General features: G+C 38.8%; 1 protein-coding gene across 7 annotated transcripts in view; it reads right to left on the reverse strand.

The window, feature by feature from the left end:
• Nucleotides 1–8,263: 8,263 nt before the first annotated feature.
• Klhl13 (kelch like family member 13) overlaps nucleotides 8,264–25,830 on the reverse strand; it is a 163,027-nt gene continuing 145,460 nt past the window's right edge. For all 7 annotated transcript variants that reach the window (XM_050121937.1, XM_050121933.1, XM_050121934.1 and 4 more), the window contains 3 exons: nucleotides 18,052–18,847; nucleotides 11,914–12,027; nucleotides 8,264–9,826 (listed from right to left, as the gene is read on the reverse strand). In XM_050121937.1, coding sequence (XP_049977894.1) covers nucleotides 9,339–9,826; nucleotides 11,914–12,027; nucleotides 18,052–18,847 — 1,398 coding nt within the window. In that variant the 3' untranslated portion in view covers nucleotides 8,264–9,338. The remainder of the gene's footprint in view (nucleotides 9,827–11,913; nucleotides 12,028–18,051; nucleotides 18,848–25,830) is intronic.

Here is a 25,830-nt window from a genome sequence, read left to right on the forward strand (position 1 = left end):
CATGTTAGAAAAAAATCTTACCAATGAAAGTAACACAGGTCAATTAATTTTTTAAATGCCTTCAGCCATATTAAGGACAAACACACAGTCATTTATACTGGTGAAAGCCTTCATTTCCTGTTGTCATTTTGTCCTAAGGAAAGTTAGTAAGAAAACGCAGATTCCTCAAAGGACAACTGTTCATTCAGGTCAGGGAACTAAGAGTTGCAAAGAAAATGAGACTTCCAATTAATCAGAAATAGAAAGAAGACAAGGGGCCTAAAGAATGGAGTCAGGGAAGATACAGCGTCCATGAAGGCAAAGTGGAAAAGCAGAGGGACTCCTGTTTAGTAGGTCCATTGAAGGTCAGGGGAGTGGTAGCCCTAATCAAAATTAAATGAAGGCTGGGCCTGCAAGCTGGCTCAGTGAGTAAAGGAACTAGCCAACAAGCCCACCAACTGCAGGTGAGTCCCTAGCGGCCACCTGGCGAGAGCAGAGAACCTACGCCTCTGATTGTCATCTGATGGCCACATCTGCACCATGGCATACAGACACACAGGTATGCAGGCATGTGAGTGAGCATGCAGGTATGTGTGCACACACATGTGCACACACACACACACACACACACACACACACAATCTGAGTCTTAAGTGGTCCAGGAAAATGGCTCCGCAGATGCGATGGTCAGTCTTATTTGTCAACTTGACTGCATGTGGAATCAACTAAAGCTCAAGCTGTCAGACACTCCCGTGAAAAATTTTTGGGTCAGATTACTTAAATGTGTGGGTACAGCCCGGAGAAAAGAATGTAGAAGAAGGAAGCTTTGCTTGTTTGCCTGCTTGCCTCCACTCTCCATGGCAAATTCATCTCTTTGCCGCACTGGCACTCCTTCGCTCCGATTAGGACTTCTTCAGGATTTCAAGGTAGACTGAATATCAGCAGCTTTCCAGGAATTCTCCAAGCCTTCAGCAACAGAGACGTCCAGCCTCGTGACTTAACACCCACCAGGTTCTTGGCCTTTCCACTTTAAGACAGCATGTTGTAGGCCAGTCTACATAAATCCCACCACACACACACACACACACACACACACACACACACACACACACTTTAACAGTTTTGTTCCTTTAGAGATCCCTGACTAATACAGAAGGTAAAGGCCTGTGCCACAAGCCTAACAAACCAAGTTTGACCTCCAGGGAGCACATGGTAAAGGGAGAGAACTAACTCCTTCAAGTGCTCTTCCATAAGTCCATCATGACAAGTGCACACCCACACACATACATACTCACGCACAAATAAAGTATGTCATTTCCAAATTTCAAACAATAAGGTTATGGAATGTGCTGCTGTTGGTGGGAAAATCTAAGGAAGCATGTTAGTGCTTAGTCAGTCTTCCTACAAAAGATGATTTACTGTGACAGTATACAGTATCTCCATCAAGGATGGAGATAGAGACAGAGACCCACATTGGAGCACTGGACTGAGCTCCCAATGTCCAAATGAGGAGCAGACGGAGGGAGAACACGAGCAAGGATGTCAGGACCACGGGGGGTGCACCCACCCACTGAGACCGTGGGGCTGATCTAATGGGAGCTCACCAAGGCCAACTGGACTGGGACTGAAAAAGCATGGGATAAAACCGGACTCTCTGAACATAGACCAGGCTGGCCTTGAACTCAAAGAGATTGCCTTGCCTTTGCCTCCTAAGTGCAAGGATTAAAGGCTTGTGCCACCACACCCAGAAAGGTTTTCTTTCTGGTATGAATTAGGCAGCCTACTGGCAAAACAATACATGGAAGGAGGAAATAATAAAAAAATATTTAAAAATGGGTGTTTCATAACACTAAGATAATTATAGGGTGCCTGGGGCCTTTTTTACCGCCAAGAAAGCTTTGCAGTACTATAAGAAAGAAGTTTTCCTTATTGTTATCATTGGGTTTCAGTTCTGTGTACTACAGAAACAAACTTGCACAATGACATTTGAACGAAGCCTTGTGAAATAGTTCATCCTGGGTTGTAATGTATTTTAAAGGGTAAGTTGTGTACGACCCTTTCTGCATGGAAAAAAGTGTTGGTGGTTGACAGGGAATGGTTGTAAGCAATCTGCGTGATGTTCCATCACAGCAGACCGGAGCAGCAATAATTTAAAAGATTGGCTACTTTTTTTTTTTTTTTTTTTTTTTTTTTTTGCCGTGCTGCTGTCTTTTGACATTTGGAGCCACGGGCTATGTATGTTATTTAGGAAGGCCCTCGTTTATAGCTCTCCTTTCATCCACTTTGCAAATACCTCCTCTTGTGCCATTGTTCAGATGATGCGTCCTTTAGCATACTTCCGTGGCAATGGCTATCACATGATTAACGGAGCTCCAGCTTGTTGTATTCGTCATTGTAGCCCAGGTCTAGTGGCTTGAATATGAATGGCCCCCACAGGTTCATATATTTAAATGTTTGGTTCCCAACTGGTAGACTGTTTAAGAAGAATTAGGAGGCACAGCCTTGTGGGAGAAGGTGTGTGCCCCTAGAGGTGGCTTGGAAGGCTCAGAAGACCACACCTTTCCCAGTTCTAGATCTCTCTCTTTGCCTGAACCTTGGCGATCAGCTGTGAGCTCTCAACACAGTACCCACCACATCTGCTCAGCTGTCACAAACTGCCCTCCACCGTGATCGAGGACAACTTAACTCGCTGAGATTGTAAGCAAGCCCCAATTATATTCTTTTCTTTTATTAGATGCCTTGTTCATGCTGTCTCTTTACAGCAATAGAACTGTAACCAGGACACCAGAACTTCTCGCCCATGGATATGAAATAGGCCATATAACGGTAAGTACTCAGATAAGGCAGGGGACAGCAAACCTGTGGCCCTTTTGTGCATAGCCTATGAGTTTAAAAAATGGCTGTCATGTTTTTCAATTGTTGAAAAAGCCAAAGTAAGAGTAATGTTTTACAATACCCCAAATTACATGAAATTCCAATGGTAAATGTCTTCAAATAAAGTTGCATCCATGATAAATCATGTTGCTGGGATAACACATCGCAGGAGTGACAGTGAGTAATTTTGATAGATACCCTATAATTCACAAGGACTAAAATACTCACTGGCTCCATGCACAACATGTATGCCAAACTTCCTAGTATTTTGATCTTTTTTCTTTCCATGGAGGTATGTTCTTTAATCTCAAGTTTCTCCATCTCCTTTTAAGCACACAATCAAATAACACATGTAAAATAAATAAATGTGAAAATTGGGTAGTGGAGACATTTAGAAATGGAATATCCACTGACTGTAAGAAATAAATCACATGAAATAGGGTCACTAGAAAAGTATTTAAATTGTATTCTATATAGCCCCAACAATATTAAATAGTTTTTAACTAGAAAAAGCTCAACATATTTCCTGATCATTAAATTTCACTTAGGATAGGTCAGAAAACATTTTCTTCAAATTCTCACTGATGTTTCAAGCTTTAAATGCCAACCTATTGATATATCAAAAAATTACTATTAATACTTTAAACCATACTATCCACAGGATATGAAAAACTGTACTGATGTTAGAGGTTTTTATACTTTGATGTAATAGTTCTTTGTAGTACAAGGAAGATGGATAACTTTTCTTCTTATATTTTTCAATTTTTAAAATACTTTACATTTTCATAATTACCCAAATTTTTAACTACTGAATTATTTGATCAACTTAAAATGATGCTTTAGGAATCCTTTAGATTGCATGGATTTTCTTCACTAAAAGCAATGTGATGTGCAAAGGGCTCAACCTAGAGATGCTAGTAAATAAAAATCTCAGGTCTAAAATAAAAAGAACCATAGCTGAATTTCCACAGAAATGTCTTAAAATGAAAAACAAACAAAAAAAGTGCATGCGATTCAATAAAACACCATTTTTAGGAGTCATAGCTAGGGTCACTCTCATAGATTCCTGGGAGTTTTCATTGCTCTAGGTTTCTATCTCATCCCAGAGATGCCCCTGATACCAGCTGTCCCTCCCTCTATCCTCTCCCTACCTGATCCCTCTTGTTCCCATGCTGACCCCCCATCTAGACCCCTCCCCATCCACCTGTGATATCTGTTCTATTTCCCCTTAACAGTGGGATTCATGCCTACTCACCTTGATTCTTCCTTGTTACTTAGCTTCTTTGGGTCTGTGGATTGTAGTCTGGTTATCCTTTACTTTATGGCAAATATTCACTTATGGGTGAGTGTATACAATGTTTGTCTTTCTGGGTCTGGGTTACCTCACTCAGGGTGATTTTTTTTTCTAGTTCCATCCATTTGCCTGCAAATTTCATGAGGACATCATGTTTTACAGATGAGTAATGCTCCACTATACAAATGGAGCACATTTTCCTTATCTATTCTTTGGTTGAGAAACATCTAGGTTGTTTCCAGTTTCTGGCTATTAGGAATAAAGCTAATATGAACATAGTTGAGCAAGTGTCATTGTGGTATGATTGAACATCCTTTGGGTATATGCTCAAGAGTGGTTTAGCTGGGTGTTGAGGTAGGTCGATTTCCAATTTTCTGAGAAACCAGCATAATTGAAATGATTCCTAATGATATCCTGTTATATTCATAGATCATTGCCTAGCCCATTGTCATCAAACTTCATCCAGCAACTGATGGAAACAGATGCAGAAACCCACAGCCAAACATTAGGTGAACTTTAGGGAATCCTGGGGAAGAAGGGGAGGAAGAGTTATGTGAGCCCAAGCGACCAAAAGCAGCATAGAAAATCCCACAGAATCAATTAACCTGGGCTCACAGGGGTTCGCAGAAACTCAACAGCTAACCAGAGAACTTGCATGAGACTGATCTAGGCCCTCTGCATATATATTATAGCTGTATAGCTTGGGAATCCTAACAGAGGGAACAGGGGCTGTCTCTGACTTTGTTACATGCTCTTGAGACCCTTTCTGTAGAAGGAGCTGTGGGCAGGCCTGCTTTTTGTCCCGCCTGGCTCCCGCACAACTAGCTTTACACCCAAAATTACAACACACAAATTGTATTCATTTAAACACTGCTTGGCCCATGAGCTCTAGCCTCTTACTGGCTAACTCTCACATCTTGATTAACCCATTTTTATTAATGTGTATCACCACTTGACTGTGGCTTACCAGCATGAGTCTAACCACCGTCCGTCCTGGGTAGAAGAAGCATGGCATCTGACTGTTTTTTTTTTCTCCCAGCATTCTGTTCAATCTACTCCACCTATCTAAATCCTGTCCTATCAAAAAGCCAAGACAGTTTCTTTATTAACCAATGAAAGTAACACATAGGCAGATGACCCTCCTACATCACCTTTCCTTCTGCTGGGTTGCCTCATCCAGCCTTAACAGGAGAGGAGGTGCCTAGTCTCACTGCAACTTGATATACCATGACTGACTGATGGTCATGGGAGCCCTGCCCTTTTCTGAGAAAGGAGAAGTGGATGTGGGGGGGGGGTTAAAAAGTTGGGGAGGGACTGAAAAGGGAGGAGGGAGGGGAAACTGTGATCAGGCTGGGAATTAATTAATAACAATAAGCCACTATTTAACTGCCCTCTAGACTCTGAGAGATAAGTTCAGAAACACTTTCAAAATGCTGACTACTTTTATTTGGGTTTCATCTCCACCAGTGACTGTAAAATAAGAAAAAGTTTTAAAGACATAATTCTACCTTTTTAGGAAAACACTAATCACATGAATATTGTAAAAATTATAGAAACAAACAATATCTTGCCTTTTAGACCCCAGCTATTTTGTCCAAGAAAAACATGAGCCTTTTGAAAATTCAAGTATAGCGAGAGCCTACAAAGATATAGTATGCTGGCTGGTCTCATGTCAACTTGACGCAAGCTATAGTGCTCTGAAAAGAGGCACCCTTTCAGTTTCAGTTGAGACAATGCCTCCAGGAGACGCATATGTAGGGCATTTTCTTAATTAGTGATTGATGGGGCAGGCCCAGCCTATTGTGAGTAGGGCCAATCCTGGGCTGGTAGCCCTGGGTTCTCTAATAAAGGAGGCTGAGTGAGCCACGGGAAGCAAGCCAGTAAGCAGCTCTCCTCCATGGCCTCTGCATCAGCTCCTGCCTCCAGGTTTCTGCCCTGTTCGAGTTCCTGTCCTGATTTCCACCGAAGATGAACAGTGTGATGAAGTGTGAGCCAAAGAGGTCCTTTGCTCCCCAAGTTGCTTTGGTCATGGTGTTTGGTCACAGCAGTATTAACCCGAATTAAGACAACAGACAAGGGCAAGAAATGCCTGTAAAGTCGACCAATGACCAGTGGCAAAGATTCCTTTCGAAAAAGAAAATAGTTAATGTGCTGACAAGGAAACGTGTAATGATTCCCCAGCTGTTTGAACTAATAATAGCTATTACAGTAACGTGTGAAATTAATTGCTTCTAAATAACACATGGCATGGCTGCAGAAAAGAGAATTGCATATGCTCTACATTAGTCCCTGTGACAGGCTGCTAGGAGATCACCAACCTCCCTTCCTCTTCTTTCTTTCCAATTCCCTTTGTGTTGTTATGTAACTAAAGGGCTTCTGGCCAGTAAAATATGGCTAGAAGTGACGCATGCCTCTTTCCAGATGAACCACTGCAGCCACAAGCCTGCTGGCCAGCAGCATATGAGTAGAAGGGATGCAGGCCTCTTCTCAGATTGACCATCCAGCACTCACACCTGTAACGCTCCATTCTCCTCCTACCAACGCAAGGGGGGACTCTGTGGAATCAGGGAAGGATAGCCCCAGGATGCAAAGAATCCTGGAATATTCCTTCTTGGAATATAGTGACCCGATCAGGAATACCCACCTGGAATCCTTCAGGATCATTAGTTGTGTTGTATACAACTCCACTTTCAGGGAGGTATTAGCTAAAATAAATGTTGCAGAATCTGCCCATGTAGAGAAAAACTAAAATCCCCAGAGAAGTTGTGCTCACTTAGAAAAAAATCTTGCCTGAGGGGAGGAATCTTTCCAATTTATGCTAGGTTCTTCTAACAATATCCAAAAGTACCACTGATGGGAAATTTGTTTCCTTAACTATATTTAACTCAAGATGGAAGTGATGAAATCTATGCTGCCAATCTATCCCTCTGGGTAAGAAATTAGATGACTCATTAGTTGTGTTTTGGAATAGCCCTAAGGTTTGGGTTCAGTTTACATTCAACCATTTGTAGATGAAGTAGAAGAGATGGTAATTTTTTTTTTCCTTAAAACCCTAGGTTAGGAAAAAAAATCTTAGAAGTTTTTTTCCATATAGTGAAAAAAAAAGATAGTTGGTTTTCTTTTTTAAAATAAAAATAAATAAAAAAGAAGTTATTTTACATAGTTCCACTTGAGTGGACAAGATGGGTCTTGAGCACCAGAGAAATTATTCTCAGAAATATAATTGCCCTTTATCCCAATAAGGTAGCATGAACCTGGGCTTCTAGAATGCTGAAGCAGTAAGATGGCTTGAGCCCAGAAATTTAAGGGCAACCTGAGCAATATATTAAGAAATAACTTCTCAAGCAAGGAAGAAGGAAAGGGATGGGACAGGGGGTGTAGGGAACAAAAGAACCCTGAGTGAGTAAAGTCCTGAGTGAATGCATAGTGTTGACATGGACACAGCCATGACAAGAATGAAGGCCTCAGAACCATGGGAAATTGGCAAAGCCTTTCCCCATAGGGGCCAAGCTTGAAATTGGCAAAGACTTCTTCCTCTGCCTCAAGTACAAGTGTTTATGAACAATTGACCAGTATTATTCAAAACTACCCACTGCGATTCCCTCTTTTCAGATGCTTGCAGCCTGAGCCTGCTCGCCTAGAGATAGCACCTACCCAGACTCCTCCCTTTTCCCATGCTGTACATACTAACATGCTTGAAGTACAACACAAGCAAACACCACTCCACCAGAGTGGCAACACCTCAACAGAAGCCAGCATTCCTGTGACTGTGTCTGTCATAGCTACATTTCCCTCACCGCCCCAGTCATGGTTTCTGGACCTAGTGTTGTAGGTCACAGCAGGGAAGGAAGAGACGGTAAAAGAAAGGGAGGGGGCCATGTAATTGCTTTTGTAGTTTACCCAGGCATGGCGCTGGAGCTGAGAAACAGCCAATTAGCTTCTTCACAAACTAATTCCTCAAAGGCCACAAGCAGTGTCTTAACAGAGAGGCGAGGGCTGGCCCAAGTCTTTCCTCTTTGAATAAATGTCACACACACACAACTTCCTCATTCTTGTCCCTCAGAAGTTTTTTTAATAAATGGAAGTCAAATCAGAGAATAACGGGACAGCACGGAGCAGAGCAACACTGATTTTTTTTTATTGAATAAAGAAGGGAAAACATGAACATCATAGAGCAAAGGCAGCTTTTCTGGAGAAGCTGCTACACTTTGTGCTAAATAACCTCATGAACCGAGAGTACACAATACACAGAATAGGTAAGTTACCTCAACAGCAAAGGAGAAGGAAGAGAATACAGATTTTTAAGATAAAATTTGGCCAAGTGACAAATTTAGTTGCTCAAAATTTCTAGCCCTTATCCACCTAAATTCAGTATGGTTCTACATATATGCATTCGGTATGGACATACTGAATCCCCGTTTTTCATTGAAGCTGCTTTTTAGAAGAATTATTTTTTAATTTCACGTTTATTTGACCTGATACTCAATTTTTAAAAATTTGTGTTTGATATAAGTTTGTGCATGTATATTTATACACACTTAAAAAAACCCTAATTGAGTCTTATAAGCAGAGGGGTCATGCTTCCCTCTCACAAAATTCGTGTTGTGAATTTCTGTTATTTCTCCTGTGTGTCTAAGAAACTTGGTGTGTTCTCAATGCACCCACGCAGTCAGGTGGGTTGACAGATGTGTCAAAAATACTTTATGAAAAGAGGGAGTAGCTCATGCGAGCTGGCAACCTTTTGCGTATTGTTTCTTGCTGGAGCGGGTTGCCTCCCTCTGACATCTTACAGTTAAAGATGAAAGGAAAGGTCTTTACTCTGAAGCCTAGTGAGCACAGATGTACACTGACTACAATCCACCTTTAACTTAGCTTATTATAATGTAAGATGACTAATACCTTACGCCCAGCACACAGCATGAAGAAAATACTGAAGAAACATTTTATAGACAATACTTTTTTTTTTTTCATGTTAAGCATCAGCTTCTATGGGAGATAGTTCCAGGATGGTTTGTTACCACTTTATAAACATTCTAGGCCATACAAACATCACAAGTAACATCAATATCAATTTTTCAAATAGCTGTATCAATTACTGGAGGCTAATTCTAACAGATACACTACTTAAGGGGGGGAGATAATCGTGACACACTGCAAAGAGAGCAATATAGCATTTTAATTGTAAGGATGATCAGGGTGCAGAAAGAGGAGACTCTCGAGAAGGCGAGGGTGTGGTTTCCTCAGGTGGAAAAACAGTGAGCGTACAAGCTCGAATGCCCCCAAGGGACTCCGGAAGGTCGAAAACCTTATGCCATTCATCTTTCTCTGGATCATATTTCTGTACTATCTCAACCATACAGCGATTATTCCACGAATATCCACCAACCACATAGATCTTATTCTGAAAGACAGCGACCCCAACATCACTCTGCCCTCTTAACATGGCAGCGATTGGGGTCCACTGGTCAAGGATAGGCGAGTAGTATTCACAGCTCAGGACATCGTCATAATCACTGGTTCCCCGGAAATGGTTACCCCCAATGACATAGAGCCTATCTCCCACTGTACACATGCAGTGGAGGCCTCGGACAGTGGTCATTGGTGCCTTCTGGGTCCACTTGTCAGTATCAGGGTCAAAGCACATGAGCTCCTTTTGGAAAGTGTCATGGGTAATGCCTCCTAGAGAATGAAAATAATAGGCATGAGGCAAAGAGGTCATTAAAATGTAATAGTAAGGTTCTCCCATAGATAATTAACTTTTAGCTATCTTTTACGACAGATTGCAGCTTACAAATAGTAAATTCATAAATATCGTCACTCTATATTCTTTTAACCAAAAATAAAGAAAATATCATTCTCAAAATTTTAAGACAAATGAAAAAGGTCTTATATTATTACAATAACTTTCTCAAATGGAGATTGATCATACTTAAGAAGCTTCAACGAATGGAAATGTATTTTGGCAACTATTAGAGTTGAGTCAGTAGTAAATCTGAACTAAAAAGAATCAGTCAGTTGTGACATTTTAGTGGGTAGACTAAGCACCAGGCTAGAGCCCTTCAAAATCTGGGTACTCATTAATTTTTTTTTCCAAATCAGAATACCCATTCTAGTTAACACATTAGGATTAGGAATATGAAGCAAAATATTTACTAAAAAGTGTTGAAAGTCTCATGCCAGTAGCACACCAACCAGGAAGACTACACAAAATTGTTGGTTTTATAGAGTTTGGGGTGAGCAGGAAGAAGGTGACATCTGCTATCTGCTTTGCAAAGCAAAAAAATTAGAATTCTGAACATAATGAGAAATATATATATCAGCTGGTTGTTGGTATATTAGGTCTTTATAACCTACAAACTGATTAAGACTAAGCTACTTTATCCAACCTATGAGCAGAGCTATGCTAATCTTTAGCTGTACCGTTTGAAGAGTTATCAAGCAGCAAGGCAACAATCAATGAAGCATCGCTTTCTATGATTTAAAGCCTACTAGAAAGCAAATCATTGTTTTTGTGGGGCTTTTTTGTTAGTTTTCTTTTGGGTTATAAAACTGGCTTGGTTGGTTCCTAGTCTGATATCAATGTGGAAGAGGAATTTTTTTTTTTTTTGAAACATACACCAGTTACAGAAAAGTGCTCCTGAAACCATTCAAATGTCAGTTTTGCCCCTGAGAAGTGGGAGCTCTTGTTATGGTAGTAGAGAACTCAAACACACGAAACAGGTAGGTCATGCAATATGATCTCCTTTATGACTCTGTCGATATAAGATGCTCGCTCCATGGTCACTCGTGAATTGGACGCTGGAAACCTGCTGATCAAATGCTACAGGCCTTTCACTAACCCCTTTTGATTACAGACATCACAAGGCAGCGCTCTGTGACTTATCCCCTCAACAATTTTGTTCTTCTAAGAACATAACTGCTTCCTTGGGGAGCAGGCTATTAGAGGCAGACTGAACTAGGGAAGAAAGAAAGAAAGAAAAAAAGGAAGGGAGGGAGGGGAGAGAAGGAAGAAAGAAAGGAGGGAGAGGGGGGAAGATAAATAAAATTGTCTAAAAACTTAAATGTCAGTATCAAAGGTGATAATTAGGTTAAGACATACTTCTGAATTCTATAAAAGGCCAATTCAAGCACAAACTATTTGAGAATGAAAGTTATCAACTGAATTATAAACAAACTGGAGCCATTTTAGCATTTTTTTTCATTATAGAACTATATCTCTGCATATAATGGCACCACAGTAGAACTCCATTATAATACTAAGGGAATATTGTGTGTTTATGTGATATATATGTACATGTATATACATATATACACATATATATGTTTGTATGTGTGTGTGATGGGTTACACTAAAACAGAGTATTATGCATGTTTTATGCACAACAGAGCTTATATATTACATAATGAAATGTTTCCTAAGATGACTTAGGCAAATATTAAGGAAAACAAATTACTACATATTAACAGAGAATGATTGATATTTACTAGAATACAAAGTATTGAGGCTTTAAAAAAATGAACTGGCAAGTCTAAATGCTTTCTAGTTCCTTATAAATTATACGTGTATAGCTGAATTGGTTTGCTGCTAGCTTGTAAATGTTCAGAATGCTCAAAGCATTTACATGCAAATGTACACACAAAATTATTCCTAAAATATTAATTATCTTTTGCCTACTATTTTCTAAAAATTGTTATTGTTACTGGCACCATATGGAGAGATCATATAGTTAAAAGAATAGATAGTATTATGTTGTGTAATTGTTTACCTGAAATATACATGACTCCTCCATACACGGTTCCAGCATGGCCATAGTGAGGTTCGTTCATTTTGGCAACATAGGTCCATTCGTTTGTTCTTGGATTGTAACATTCTACTGTAGCTGTTAAGAAAAAGAGATACAATAATTTTTATCTCAAGTTTTTTCCTTTTTAGTAGGGTAATAATATACTAATTTCTGAAAATGCATAAATCAACGAGAGACCTCAGAGGGGCTTTTATAATTTTTGAGACTATGTTCATATGAAACATGCTACATTAGGCTATACGATATAATATTTAACACATCATAGAACTGTAAAACTCATTAAGGATTCCTTTCTGCCATTTGTTTGTAACTTTTTAATTTGACATTTCTTAAATTTCTTTGCTCTAAAAATACAGAAAGGGAAAAAAATCACAAAGAAGGAATAACCAATCAACTCTGAGTACCTATTTTGACATAGTATACAGGAAGAAACATCAACATATGAAAAACTAATTTCACAGTGACTGTCACCTGGGCAAGCAAACACACTGAGTGTACACTGTTCTCTCCCAGCTTTCTGACCCTCTCACACATACACAAGGGAACTTAATGGATTGTGCACCATGTAACATTAGAAAAGTAATGAATGGACAGATTTCTATGAGAAAGCCCTCTAATCTTACAGACTAGCAGGGGATTTAAAAAAGACATCCAGGTATCACCTTCTCCTGACCAGCTATATGCTTCTCTTAATGCAACACTTTTTCCTTGAACTTTGAAGCTTCTTCATCATAACCACCCTCTCCAATATCTAATTCCACCTGTCTTGATGCAGTTTCTGTTATTTTCTCTTATTCTTTTTATGGTGGCGTTAGAAATTAAATAGCTAATCTGTGGTTGTTAATATTCTCTTACATGATGAGATAATGCTGTTCCTCTGTCCGTAAGTTAATTGCATTTTTCTAATAGGGGTTGTAAGAATCCATCCATAGTTTCTCATTCAGGAGCCTCTCACTGCATGATGGGAATTCATCTCAGTAACTGGGTAACTGCCCATCAACCCGAAACTTCCTTTCTTTTTCAGCTGAGCCATCAATTTCCTTTATATATTTAAGTTCCCTTAGCTTTACTGTCAACCTTTAAAGTTCTTCTGTGTGCAACTGTTTTTATTAGGAAAATCAATCAGTGTTCATTATGAAAATAAAATGCAGCTGATTCAAAATCTGTTGTACATTGTGCTTGTTTCTGTCTTCTACTTTTGTGCAATAAGTAAATACAGATACTGCTCATAAGACTGACAAGCGGAGGACGGCAGAGTTAGCAAAAGGCAAGGGGCTTGAACCATAAAGTAATGGTTACAACTATAAGCACCCGGGGAAATGCAAGGTAGTTATCAGAAAAATTCAATCCCTGCCCATCTCTGTATGGCCTACAATGCAGCAATATAAATGACTTTAAAATGTTTTAAAGGTTGGGAGCTAGGTGGTGGTGGCACACGCCTTTAATCCCAGAACTCGGGAGGCAGAGACAGGTGGAACTCTGTGAGTTCAAGGCCAGCCTGGTCTACAGACCTAGTTCCAGGACAGCCAAGGCTATAATGAGAAACCCTATCTTAAAAAACATAGATATCTAGATAAATAGACAGACAGACAGACAGACAGACAGACAGATAGATATTTTAAAGGATTGGAAAAATGAACCAAAGGATTATTTTGTAACATGAAAATGATATGAAATTACAATTTAGGTGGTCATAAATAAAGTTTTATTGGAACTGAGGTTCAAATATTTGGTTATAAATCGTCTACAGTTGCTTTGCTCTACAAGAATGGAGCTCATTAGTTGTGAAAGAGAATTAATATCCCACAAAGCTATAAATAGTATTTCCGGGACCTGACAGAAGTGTCCTGACCCCTAAACTAGAAACTCTACTTCAGGGGTCTAAGGTTCTGGTGTATAACTATAATTAGAATGGTTATTTCCTTTCTCTCAGAGACCCTCATTTTCTGAGATGATTCTTTCAAGATCCAGGGCAAGCCCTAACAGATTCTGGATCCAGAGCCTGAGGGTATTGTTTAGTAATCAGGATACGTGGCTCAGTGAATACATTTCAGTAATTTTACTGTATATTTATTTGAAATTTTAACATGTTTTTCCTGTTAATTCATCATTTGAAAACTTCTTTAAAATATGTAATTGAAGTGAAAGAATCTGAACCATTACAGTCTTCTTCAAAATGGAAAGCCTCAATGGAAGGCCAATTTCTTATAGGACATTACATCTTTAAAAGGTTGGAAAAGAAGAACCAAAGGACTGTTCTGAAAGATGCCAGAAATAAAAGAATCCCTTTTCACTTAAGTGGCAGCTCCTATACACTGATCCTACTTTCCTATTGCAACCAATATCAGGGAAAGCAGAATGTCCAAGAAATTATAATCCAGCAATATATCAGACATGCAGGTATACTGTACTACAGGCTTAGATAATTTTCTCCTGAGCCAGCCCCTACACACTTCATGAGAGAAATTTAAAAGGCCCAGTATATTAAAATGATCTATCATGATTTACAAAGTTTGCCACTGGTTTCATTTTATAATTCTGCATGGGCAATGGATATTGTGTCTATGAAGAATACAAAATGCACTGGCACTAATGAACCCATTAAATTGCTAAGAGACTTTCCCCACCAATCCCTGGGTCTGCCATCCTCTTCCCATCACCTTTTCTATCTACATAGGCATGTGAGTGTGGAAATGTAGTGAGTTAAAGAGGAGATGCTCATTTACAGGAAGAGATGCTGGCAAGTCTGTATAAGGGGAATTCCAACAAACAAAGAACAACAAGAAAACCCATCCAGTCTCTGTCTGAAATACTCAGAAGTTTATATAAGACTTTCTTTAGACCTCTTTGGTGCAAAAACAATGCTAGCAGCAAAACTAGACAGGGCAACGAATCCAAGTCATATTTCGATTCATATAAAGGGATAATTGTTAATGGATAGAATTCAAGAGAACTCACTATGTTCACCGGGAAGAGGAAAACCAAGGACAAAGAGATCTCGTGTGGCTACCTCAACAGAAAGACAGAGGACAATATGAGGCAGTCTACTCTCCCGCTCACTTAAAGATTATAGGTGGAGCTCCAAAAGAGTGCTAGTTAGGGGCAGAAAATGAGGGAAATCTTGAGTTTAGCTTTGGAAAATCTTTCTGGTCTGAAGTCTTTTCTGGAACCAAGACTCTCAATTTAAATGCACTTAGTGTGTCAATCATAAAATTTAAAAAAACTCCAATATACTGTACCTTAAAATATTTATTTAAAAATGTATTTGACAGTGATACTGATTGGAAAATAATCATTTCCTACAAAAGTTTAGGAATAATTTTATAAGTTATAAATGATGGGAGATTTCTCTATCTCTATGCCCCACGCCCTGGTTTCCATGTCTGTCCTGTCTGTCCTTTCTCTGTATCCTAGAGTTCTCTCTGTAGATCAAGCTAGCCTCGAACTCATAAATATCTACCTGTCTTTGCCTGGATTGAAGCCATGCACTACTATGCTCAGCTAAGGGAGAGATCTTAAATTACAACTAGAGCAGTCTTGTAACAAGGCAGGTTAATACCTGTATTGTAACCAGACAGTTGTAAAAAATGCAATTTGTGAAATAAAACTAAAATTAATCTATAGCATCTCAGGTAGATAATACAATATAATATGTTTTAAAGTAGTTATCTATCCTTAGGTTAAGCTTTATGAAACCTTTTTAAAGACAGGGTCTCAGCCAGGTGTGGTGGTGCACCCAGCACTGGGAAGGCAGAGGCAGGCAAATCTCTGTGAGTTCAAGGCCACCCTGCTCTACAAAAGGGAGGTCCACTACAGGCTCCAAAGCTACACAAAGAAAGCCTGTTTCGAAAACAAAGAAAGAGAAAGGGTCTCACTATGTGATCTAGTTTGGTCTTGACCTCTGGATCATCCTTCCTCAGCATCTCAAGCACAAAGACTTCAAGTACGTGTCATTCAGCCTCGTCATAGTCTAGCAGTACCAACAGGCCTATTTTCAAAATCATTTTTAAAGTAAACATAATTACATCTTTTTTCTCTCATTTCTTCCTTCTAACCTATGCCATTCACCCCATCTTGCTGTCAAATTCATGGCCGTTAGCTCTTTAACTGTTCTTATATGTGTGTGTGTCTATATACATACTTATAAATACATAAATGCAACCTTCTCTAATTAGAGCATGTTCAAGGTAGTCTATTCATATGCCATTTGCCCAATGCATTCACTTATTTCTTGTTACTATCCAGGCACAACATAAGAGAAACAGAACGCAGGATGCATGACCAAAAGGAAGCTTCTAGTGTCTCAGGTTTACATAATGATACACCTTGGCTTACAGAGTATAATTCCCAGAAGAAGAATACTTCTAATTAATATTAGGGGCAATGCAATGAAAATTAAGTGGCCTCATATTCACAGGAATGATCACATTATCAAGAAAGTACTAAGAAAGGGACCCATCTCATGTGCAAATAGACTTTTCAAAATGACCACCAATTGCCACGGTTAGCTATCTAGAGTTGTGTCAACTCTTGAAGACTATCTCTATTGTAGTTACTTTTCCAATAAATCACAAAGTCAGCACTTGTACTGTCCAGACATTTTCAGATCGCATCAACTTACAACACTACAATGAAGATAAGGTGTGTGGTTAAACTACGGAGACCTGACATGACAGCTCTATACTAAGGGCATGAAATACATTGGGAAACCAGCACAGTTAATAATCATGCTATCTAGGCCCTCCCAAATCTATAGAGTTTGGTCCTAGGAAAACTATCATAACTCCAAAAGAGAGAAATCAGAGCAAAAAGCTCGGTAACATTAAGGCCATGTCACTAATACGAAAGTGCTCGATACATAGGACAGTATAGAAGTGAGAGCAGTTGTTCTCTCCAATAAATAGCTTACTCTATAGACTATGAAGTCTCTTTTGTTTCTTACAATATTGGGAAAAAAGATTCTGGTAAGTATTTAAAGCCATGACAGACATATGGAGCTTGGGATACCTCAAGGACTCTACCTCACAGTAGGACAGTGCTTGGCTACCATACACAATACTCTGAGTTCAAGATCCCACACTGGGGCAGCAGCAACAACAACTAACAAATAAAACCCACCAAACAACTTTAAACCAACAAAAACTCTTTGTAGACACTTTTAAAAATATATATTGTTAGAAAATAAAAGAGATTAAACAATAACAGTGCTGACAGAGAGAAAATGTGGTATCCCTGGCATTCACTATAGGAAAAATTGTATTATTCACATTTAATACAAAGTAAGAAAAATATACCTTACGGGGTTAATTTATTTAGCCAAAATATTTCTGTTAAAATAGACTCGTAACCAATGTGAAGTTAGGAAGACAGAAGTGTATAATGAAAACTAGCGGTCACAGACCTTAATTATCAAAGTTAATCCATTTCACCTAATACTAAATGAACTGTTCATATTTACTCTGAGAAGAATATCATCTTACTATGTGACCTCTACTAGGTATCAATTCCAGAAATGAAGAAATAAGAGCCAGGCCTCAGTAAAGGAACTTGACCTAGTAAGTGCCATAGCTTATGGGCTTTTAAAGGCGGAGAATGAAGAAGTAGGCCAAACTTCTGTCTAGGTGCTATTAGAATATAAATTTATTGAATTTACGTTCCAATTGACCTTTCAATATGAAAACTCTGTGTGTTTGTGTGTGTGTGTGTGTCTGTATGTGTGTTATAGCTGTTGCAATATAGCAAACTACGTATTAGATATAATTTTAACCTTGGCCAACAGTATGTGCTGAAATAAGATATATAGATGATATCTGATATTTTCATAGAAAAAAATAGTTTACAAATGCAACCCTGGGTATATTTTTGTCTTTAAATTTCTAGAACTGTTTATTTTGTGACCTAAAACAAATTTCTGGGTTAAAAAAATGTATTCTATGTATAAGTAGAAAAAGACAAGATCTCCTGAGTAAACTGGGAGCATGGGAACCTTGTGGGAGGGCTGAAGGGGAGAGGGGAAAGGCAGGGAGGGGAGCAGAGAAAAATGTAGAGCTCAATAAAAATCAATAAAAAAATTTAAAAACAAAAAGTAGGCAGACTTACGCAATTCTCCAGCAGCGTTTCGCCCTCCAACTGCGTACAGAAATCCTTTTAGAGCACTTAGGTGGAAGAAGGTGCGCTTCTCATTTAAAGATGCAACTTGTATCCATTTGTTGTAGCGAGGATCAAATCTAAACACCGTATCGACAGCCGTTTTTCCTTTTGTGTCATAATTGCTCTGCCCGCCAACGACATAGAGAAAATTGCCAATGACAGCAATGCCATGCTGGTATCTTGGGGCATCCATCGGGGCTAGAGATTTCCACTCCTGGGTCTTCTCATCATACATGCGCAATTCCTTACTGACAACCAGCTGCTGTCTCAGGACTCCGCCGAGTGTAACCAAATGAGTGGTGTCAGACCGAATGGCAGTCCTGTCTGACTGCATAACCGGCTGCATAAACGGCATCATTTGGTAATTGCTGGCTTCCAGAAGCAAGTTGACACAGGTATTGTCAGTTCTCATGAAATCGACCGTTTGCACGTAATTAATCAGCTCCTGTGGTGTCATCAGCGGAAATCGTATGCTCTTCATCAACTTGGGGGCACAGTCCATTCTGGGCTCTTCCAGGCGAAGCCAGCGACAGGTAGCTTTGAAGAGCTCTAGTTCAGAGCAATGCTTAAGGCTGTTGCTGGACAGCGCAAAGGAAAGACGCTCAAAGGGGAGTTTCAGGAACTCCCCGGTGCTCAGCAATGCAGAAAAATTCTTCAAGACGAAAGTGTTGACATATTTATCCACTTCTGTCAGATGGTAGGTGTTGGCAATGCGTCCAACTTCAACACAGTTATCCAAGTTAACCTAGGAATCCAATAGAAAAATTAAAAACATGGCTGCTTTCTAGACAGCTACACTTTGATCACAGAAACTCTTGTTTCAGAGGAAGAGTGTTTTGTCAAGTCCATAGAGAAGCAAATAAAGATTCTCATTGAAGTGCATAAAGACGTGAAGAAGGTCCAAACAACCTTCACCTGACTCAGCAAAAAGTTTACTAAGCGAAACTGATTAGTTAACCTAAGATACATTTCACATTGACTATGTCCAAAATAATTAAGTTTTTCTTCCTCATAAAAGTTTCCTTCTCCCAAATGCTGATGAAATTACTGCTAGGTAGAAATCTTAGGAAAACCGTGTTATTCAATTAGAGTCAAGTTATTTGTTCTATTTTGTTTAGTAACTAAATTAAATTAAAATTAGTTGTGTAGCCAATTTATTATATGTATACAATTCACACTGATAAATCTCACTCCACTTTTTCTCATCTTTTGTTTCACCCATGTCCAACTGTTTTCTTTCCAGGAATCTTTTTGTGGCTCGTGGGGTTTAACAGAAGCTTGGGTTTTACCAGGGTCTTCTATGTGAGCATGGCCTTCCAGCCTGGAAGGCTTGGCAGTGGGCAGAGAGCTGATGGCAATCGTTTAAAATAAACCAACACAAAACAATGCAAATAAATCCTGGTGCTCTAGAAACGCACAGTTTAACAATGTACCAATACCTTTGATTTCTAATATACAATATATTTTAATACTACTGTAGAAGTGGAAGGCTGCTGTGTCATAAAAACCTTAAATAGCATTGAGTAGAGTAATATTCCATATTTGACTATCCAAATGGTACTAGGTGGAAGACATTACTGTTTAAAGTGATGAATCTGCTTCCTAAGGCAAGTAAGAAATTAAGGTAATTTGTGCTTTTGCAACTATTTACCAGTAGGGATAAGCAAAAATTAAAAGTAATGATAGAACAAAATTCTCAAAAATGAATATTTCTATCATTATTGATATGACCACTAGTAAAAACAACAAAAAATGGGTATTTAAGATGTTAAAACAATACCACCAGCAATTAGTTACCCAATTAAATCTAAAATTAGAGCATGTGGCAAGTGTGGTGGTATGTGCCTAGCATTTGGGAAGGAGAAGTGGCTCATAGGCTCATGGCGAACTTGAGCTACAAGATGAGATTCTCTATCTCCCCATAAACAAAATCAAAATGAAAGAATTTAAATAGAAGGTAAAATAGTCCAACAATAGAGAAGAAAAAAACAAGCTGCATAAATGTTTAGTAGAGTCTAGGATGCTGGTGTCCAACTATAATCCTATTACATGGGTCTCTGTGGACTAGCAGGAGGATTGCCATGGGCTACAGAATGACACCTTATCAGGAGGTGGTGGTGGAGGAGGAGGAGGAGGAGGAGGAGGAGGAGGAGGAGGAGGAGGCTACCTTACAGTAGGAGACTGCAGCAGGAATGAAAACCTTGGCTTAAAGGTGGGCGGGGTCAATTGGGACTACTTAAATGTGTCCTCTATTTAAACTTTAATCTCACTTTCAGACCCCAAAATGGTGGAGGGACTTGATGTATCTCCTTGCTCCTTGCTCAATTCGGCTACATTGAATAAATCTCCTTTTTCTGCTTTCCCTTTAAAATGACTAGTGTGCACCTGTGGGCAGACTTGGCTTTGGGCACAAGCTGTGACCTCCAAGTTCAGTAACAAAACTACTTGAGATTATTTCTCACCCCAAACAGCATAGCACAATCATCAGGAAAACAAATGACAACAGATGTTGGTTAGGAACTCACACACTATTGGTGGGGATGTACACTAACTAGCCCCAGCACTCCAGAAGTCCCTGTGGAAGCTCTTCAAAAACTAAAGATAGAGCTTTCTACCACATGACCTCGCTATGCCAATCCCAGGTATATACCCAAGGCAATCTATGTCACTTAGCACAGAGACGTATGTTCATCCATGTTTTACTACAACGCCATGCACAATAGCCATGGCAGGGAATCAGCCTGGATGTACAACAATAGATGAACAGATAAAGTATGGTAAAATGAAATATGTCATTTTCAGGAAAATGAATGATATTGGAGGATGACGTGCAAAGTGAAACAAACCAAAAAAGACAAGTATCTGTCCATTTATATGTAAAGTTAAAATTTAGAAATACTATACTTAGTATACTTATGTAAAATAAAGAAAACAATTTTTTCTCTTATTTATTGTATATTGCTTATTCTTAATATAATACTTAACATATGTGGCATATAATATAATGTATATAATAAAATAGTATAACATATATATACACACATACGTGTGTGTGTATATATATATGTTATAATTTTTTTTCATTTCCAAGTATGCTATTTCAGTAATCTAATATTAAATTAATTTGTTTTTTGGATAAGCCTGCTATTCTTCATAATAATCATTTTTCAGGGAAAACAGTAGATGACAAATACTTCAAACTGAAAAAACAATGAATGAAAATCTTGATTTAAGTCAGTTTGTAAACTGGGGAATGGCTACAAAATATCATAATGTTATAATGTCATAGGGACAAAAAAGTAATGTAATTAATCTTTTTCTCATTAATTGTGTGTGTATGCGTGTGTTCTGCCTGAATCTATGCATATGCACTGAATGCACGCCTGGGTCCTGCTGAGGTTAGAAGAGGGCAGCATGAGGGCTGACTGAGAAGCCAAGGACAATGGCACTGGGTTTTGATCCTACTTCATGGACTGGCCTTGTGGGAGCCTAGTCTATTTGGATGCTCACCTTCCTAGACTTGGATGTAGGGGGGAGGACCTTGGACTTCCCACAGGGCAGGGAACCCTGACTGCTCTTAGGACTGTAGAGGGGGGGGGAGGGGAAGTCGGGGGAGTGGGAGAGAAATGGGAGGGGGAGAGGAGGTGGCCATTTTTAATAAATAAATAAAAAAGAAAAAAAAAAAGAAGAGGGCAGCAGAGCCCCTGGGACTGCAGTTACAGGTGCTTGTGAGCCACCATGTGGTGCTGAGACCCAAACCTGACTTGTCTGGAAGAGCAGCTGGAGCTCTTAACCACTGAGCCATCTCTCCAGCCACTTACTTTTATTTTTCAGTGATAGAAATAGTTTATTGAAGAAGAAAAAAGGACTTCAGAGAAAGTGAAGGTGCCAGAGATCTGGCACAGGATGTAGACTTAAAAGCCCTAATGTAATTTTTTCAAGTATGCAACTAAAATCATTACATCCATAACATGTGAAAGTATTTTTTAATTTTATAAATAAGTTTATCTAATCTGATTAACAGCTTCAATCATCAGTATTCTGTGTTCATTTCATAGTTCTCTTTCCAGTGACAACCAAGAAAATGATACAGCACTAACAAAAATGCTGGATCCTATAAAAGATAATACTAGCTGGGCAGTGGTGGCACATGCCTTTAATTCCAGCATTCGGGAGGCAGAGGCAGGCAGACCTCTGTGAGTTCGAGGCCAGCCTGATCTACAGGAGCTAGTTTCAGGACAGGCTCCAAAGCTACAGAGAAACCTCCTTTCGAAAAACCAATAAAATAAAATACTAATTATTAGCCCAAGGGAAAAGCCATCATTATAAATGACAATGAAGTTGGACAGAAGGCTGACTTTCTTCTACTGAGCCTCAGGCTCTGTTAAACAGAAGTGGAATTCCTAACTAACATGAAAAAATGACTTTGCTATCATATGTAAAGCTATCATTCAAAAATACTACATCAATTCTTTCTGGATCTAATTTTGCCAATTCACATTTTACTAGCCACTGTTCTTCATCCACACACATGGTTAAGAATTAAAAACAATGTTTCTTTTTCAAGGTTCCAACTCAATTGACACTTCAGTTATTTGAGCTAATATTTCAGTGTGTCATTAAAAACATGAAGTCTATTTCCTCCAAATCATTTGTTTTCAGCACAGTTTTTAAGATATAGGATCATCTTAAGAAATTACTCATAACAGAGACAGAGAACCACATTGGAGCACCGGACTGAAATCTCAAGGTCCAAATCAGAAGCAGAAGGAGAGAGAGCACAAGCAAGGAACTTAGGACTGGGAGGGGTGCACCCATACACTGAGACAATGGGGATCGGGAACTCACCAAGGCCAGCTGGCCTGGGTCTGAAAAAGCCTGGGTCAAAACTGGTCTCGCTGAACATAGCGGACAAGGAGGACTACTGAGACCTCAAGAACAATGGCAACGGGTTTTTGATTCTACTGGACCTATTGGTTTTGTGGGAGCCTAGGCAGTTTCGTAGATGCTCACCTTACTAGACCTGGATGGAGGTGGGTGGTCCTTGGACTTCCCACAGGGCAGAGAACCCTGATTGCTTTTTGGGCTGACGAGGGAGGGGGACTTGGTGGGGGGGGGGGGAGGGAAAGGGGAGGCGGCGGTGGGGAAGAGACAGAAATGTTTAATAAATAAATAAATAAATAAATAAATTTAAAAAAAAAAAAAAAAAAATTTCTCATAATAATTTAGCTCAGGGAATAACTAAAAAACAAGTCCTCCTATGTGAAATAGTCATAATATGTTGAGACTTGAAGTTCTAAGTAGAAAAGGTAAGTAGTGCCTTTTTCAGTTTCACTTGCTGAGAAGGAAGGGAGAAAGAGCTCAAAGGTGAAGAGTGGTTTAACTAAGAAACAAAGGGTCAGAAGAAAAAAAGATCCTGGCACTAAGCATCTACCAGTTTTCTAAAAAGTAATTCAAAGACCATGAGAGAGGAGATTGCCACCATAAAAGAACACAGCCACATTCTCAGTAAGCAAGATGAAGCATGAACAAAGTAGAATGATGTTCTGAAAAAGATGAATCTCCTAGAAGGTCGCAGAAGAGGATATCTGCAATGCAGAGGCAGAAGACTGGAGCGTAGCACAAGGAAACATCGCTCCTGTCAAGCCCCCTCACTGGATATGGTGCAGGGTCTCTGCTAAAGATACTAAGAGCAAAGAATACAATCCTGAAGACAATATTAACTGTTCGTGGTAATGAAGGCACCTCAAGGCTAAAAACTTTAGTTGTAGCAAGTATGTCAAGCAATTAAAGAAACAACTTCTGAATTGCTGGAAAGGTGTAAACGTATAAAACCACTATCATCCCATCTTTAAATAAGAGTGTTTTTAAATAGAGTAATCTTGAAACGTTCTTCTGCACTATTTTGATAGAAATATATTAACACTAAACACAGTTGGTTTAGTTGGGCATTGGTGGCACACACCCTTAATACCAGCACTGGGGAGGCATTAGGCAAATAATGAGTTCAAGGCTGGCCTGGTGTACAAAGTGAGTTCCAGAACAGCCAAAGCTACTCAGAAGGACCCTGTCTCAAGAAAACAAATGGATGGATGGATGGATGGATGGATGGATGGATGGATGGATGGATGGGTGGGTGGGTGGGTGGGTGGGTGGGTAGGTAGATAGATAGATAGATAGATAGATAGATAGATAGATAGATAGATGATAGATAGACAGAAAAAAAAAAAAAGATAGATAGATAGATAGATAGATAGATAGATAGATAGAAAGAAAGAAAGACAGACAGACAGACAGACAGACAGACGATAGATAATACTGCTTACTGTTGGGCGTGGTGGTTCATGCTTTTAATCCCAACATTTAGGAGGGAGAAGCCTCTATTGAGTGTTAGGACAGTTTGATTCACACAGAGAGTTCTAGGCCAGTTAGACCTACATAGTGAGACTGTGTCTCAAAAAAAAATGTATGTATTATATATATAATACATAAATTACATAAATTCTCTCTCAATTTAGTCTTCTTTCAAGTAAAATGATTGATCATAATATGTGAAGTTATATATGCCAAACTTCTGTTAGATAACAGGTCAACAATGCCTCTTGATAATCACTATTTCTAATGAAATCATAACGCTTTCCCTAGTTTGTTTCAAGATGAGCTGTTAAGCTCAGAGGAAAGCAATGGTAGAGAGTCTGTCAACGTAAGCTTTAAGGGTTACTACTAAATTAATTCTTGAACTTGTGACATTATGAAAATATATTCAATCCATCCACAGTTTATTTGAAGCTGTCACATGCTGTTGGTGACAAAACAGAGGAAAACTAGTTGCTAAGAGTATGGGCTTTGCATAGCAGGATTGAAATGAAACTTGAGACCAAATTTAGTGATGCTGGCAAACAGTAGCATGAGAGATTAATAAACTTCATTTAGACTAGTGCGCAGCAGTGATACAAGTCAATAATATCACACTGCACAGCCATAAAATCTTTAAAATAGCAATTAGCTTCAATTTTACAAGTAATTATGACACTCATTTCAGTACTCTGTGATAGAAAGAAATATATTTTAAAAAGCAGATTTTAATAGTATAATTAAATGTGTATTGACTGTCTTATCGAAAGTTTCCTTTTTAAAATGTTTTTGTTTAATATGCTTAATTGTTTATCTTATTTTGAATTAACACATATATTGCTTATTTAAATTTGCTGGTACAATATGATGTTTCAATACATATATGTTACGCAATAATTAAGAGTAATTACTATCATTTATCTTAATTATTCATCATTTCTTCATTGTGAAGACAGTTATAATATTCTTTCATAATTATGTTGAAATATATGAAACATTATTAGAAATAGTCACTCCAATGTGCTGTCCTAGAACACCAGAATATGCCTATGGAACTCTATTTCTTCATCTACTAACCAATTTCTCCCTAAACTTCCTTTAGTCCTACAGTCCCCAGGGTCTGGTAATCACTATTTGCCTGCTTCTGTGAGATCCACTTTTCTAGCTTCCACATGTGAGTGTGAACAGGTAGTATTCTTTTTCCTTTGTGTGGCTTATGTCACTTAATATACTATAGTCCAGACTTATCCTTGTAACTGTGAATGATAGAAAAACTTTCTTTCCATCATTCCCTTGTGTACTTATGTCATTGATTATTGATTCATCTGTTGATAGATAAGAAGTACTTTATTAATAAAAAAATTAGGTAAATAT

This window comes from Alexandromys fortis, unplaced genomic scaffold (genome assembly GCF_014885135.2).
Source record: "Alexandromys fortis isolate MF-2015 unplaced genomic scaffold, M_Fortis_MF-2015_v1.1 scaffold_189, whole genome shotgun sequence".
Classification (NCBI taxonomy): domain Eukaryota; kingdom Metazoa; phylum Chordata; class Mammalia; order Rodentia; family Cricetidae; genus Alexandromys; species Alexandromys fortis.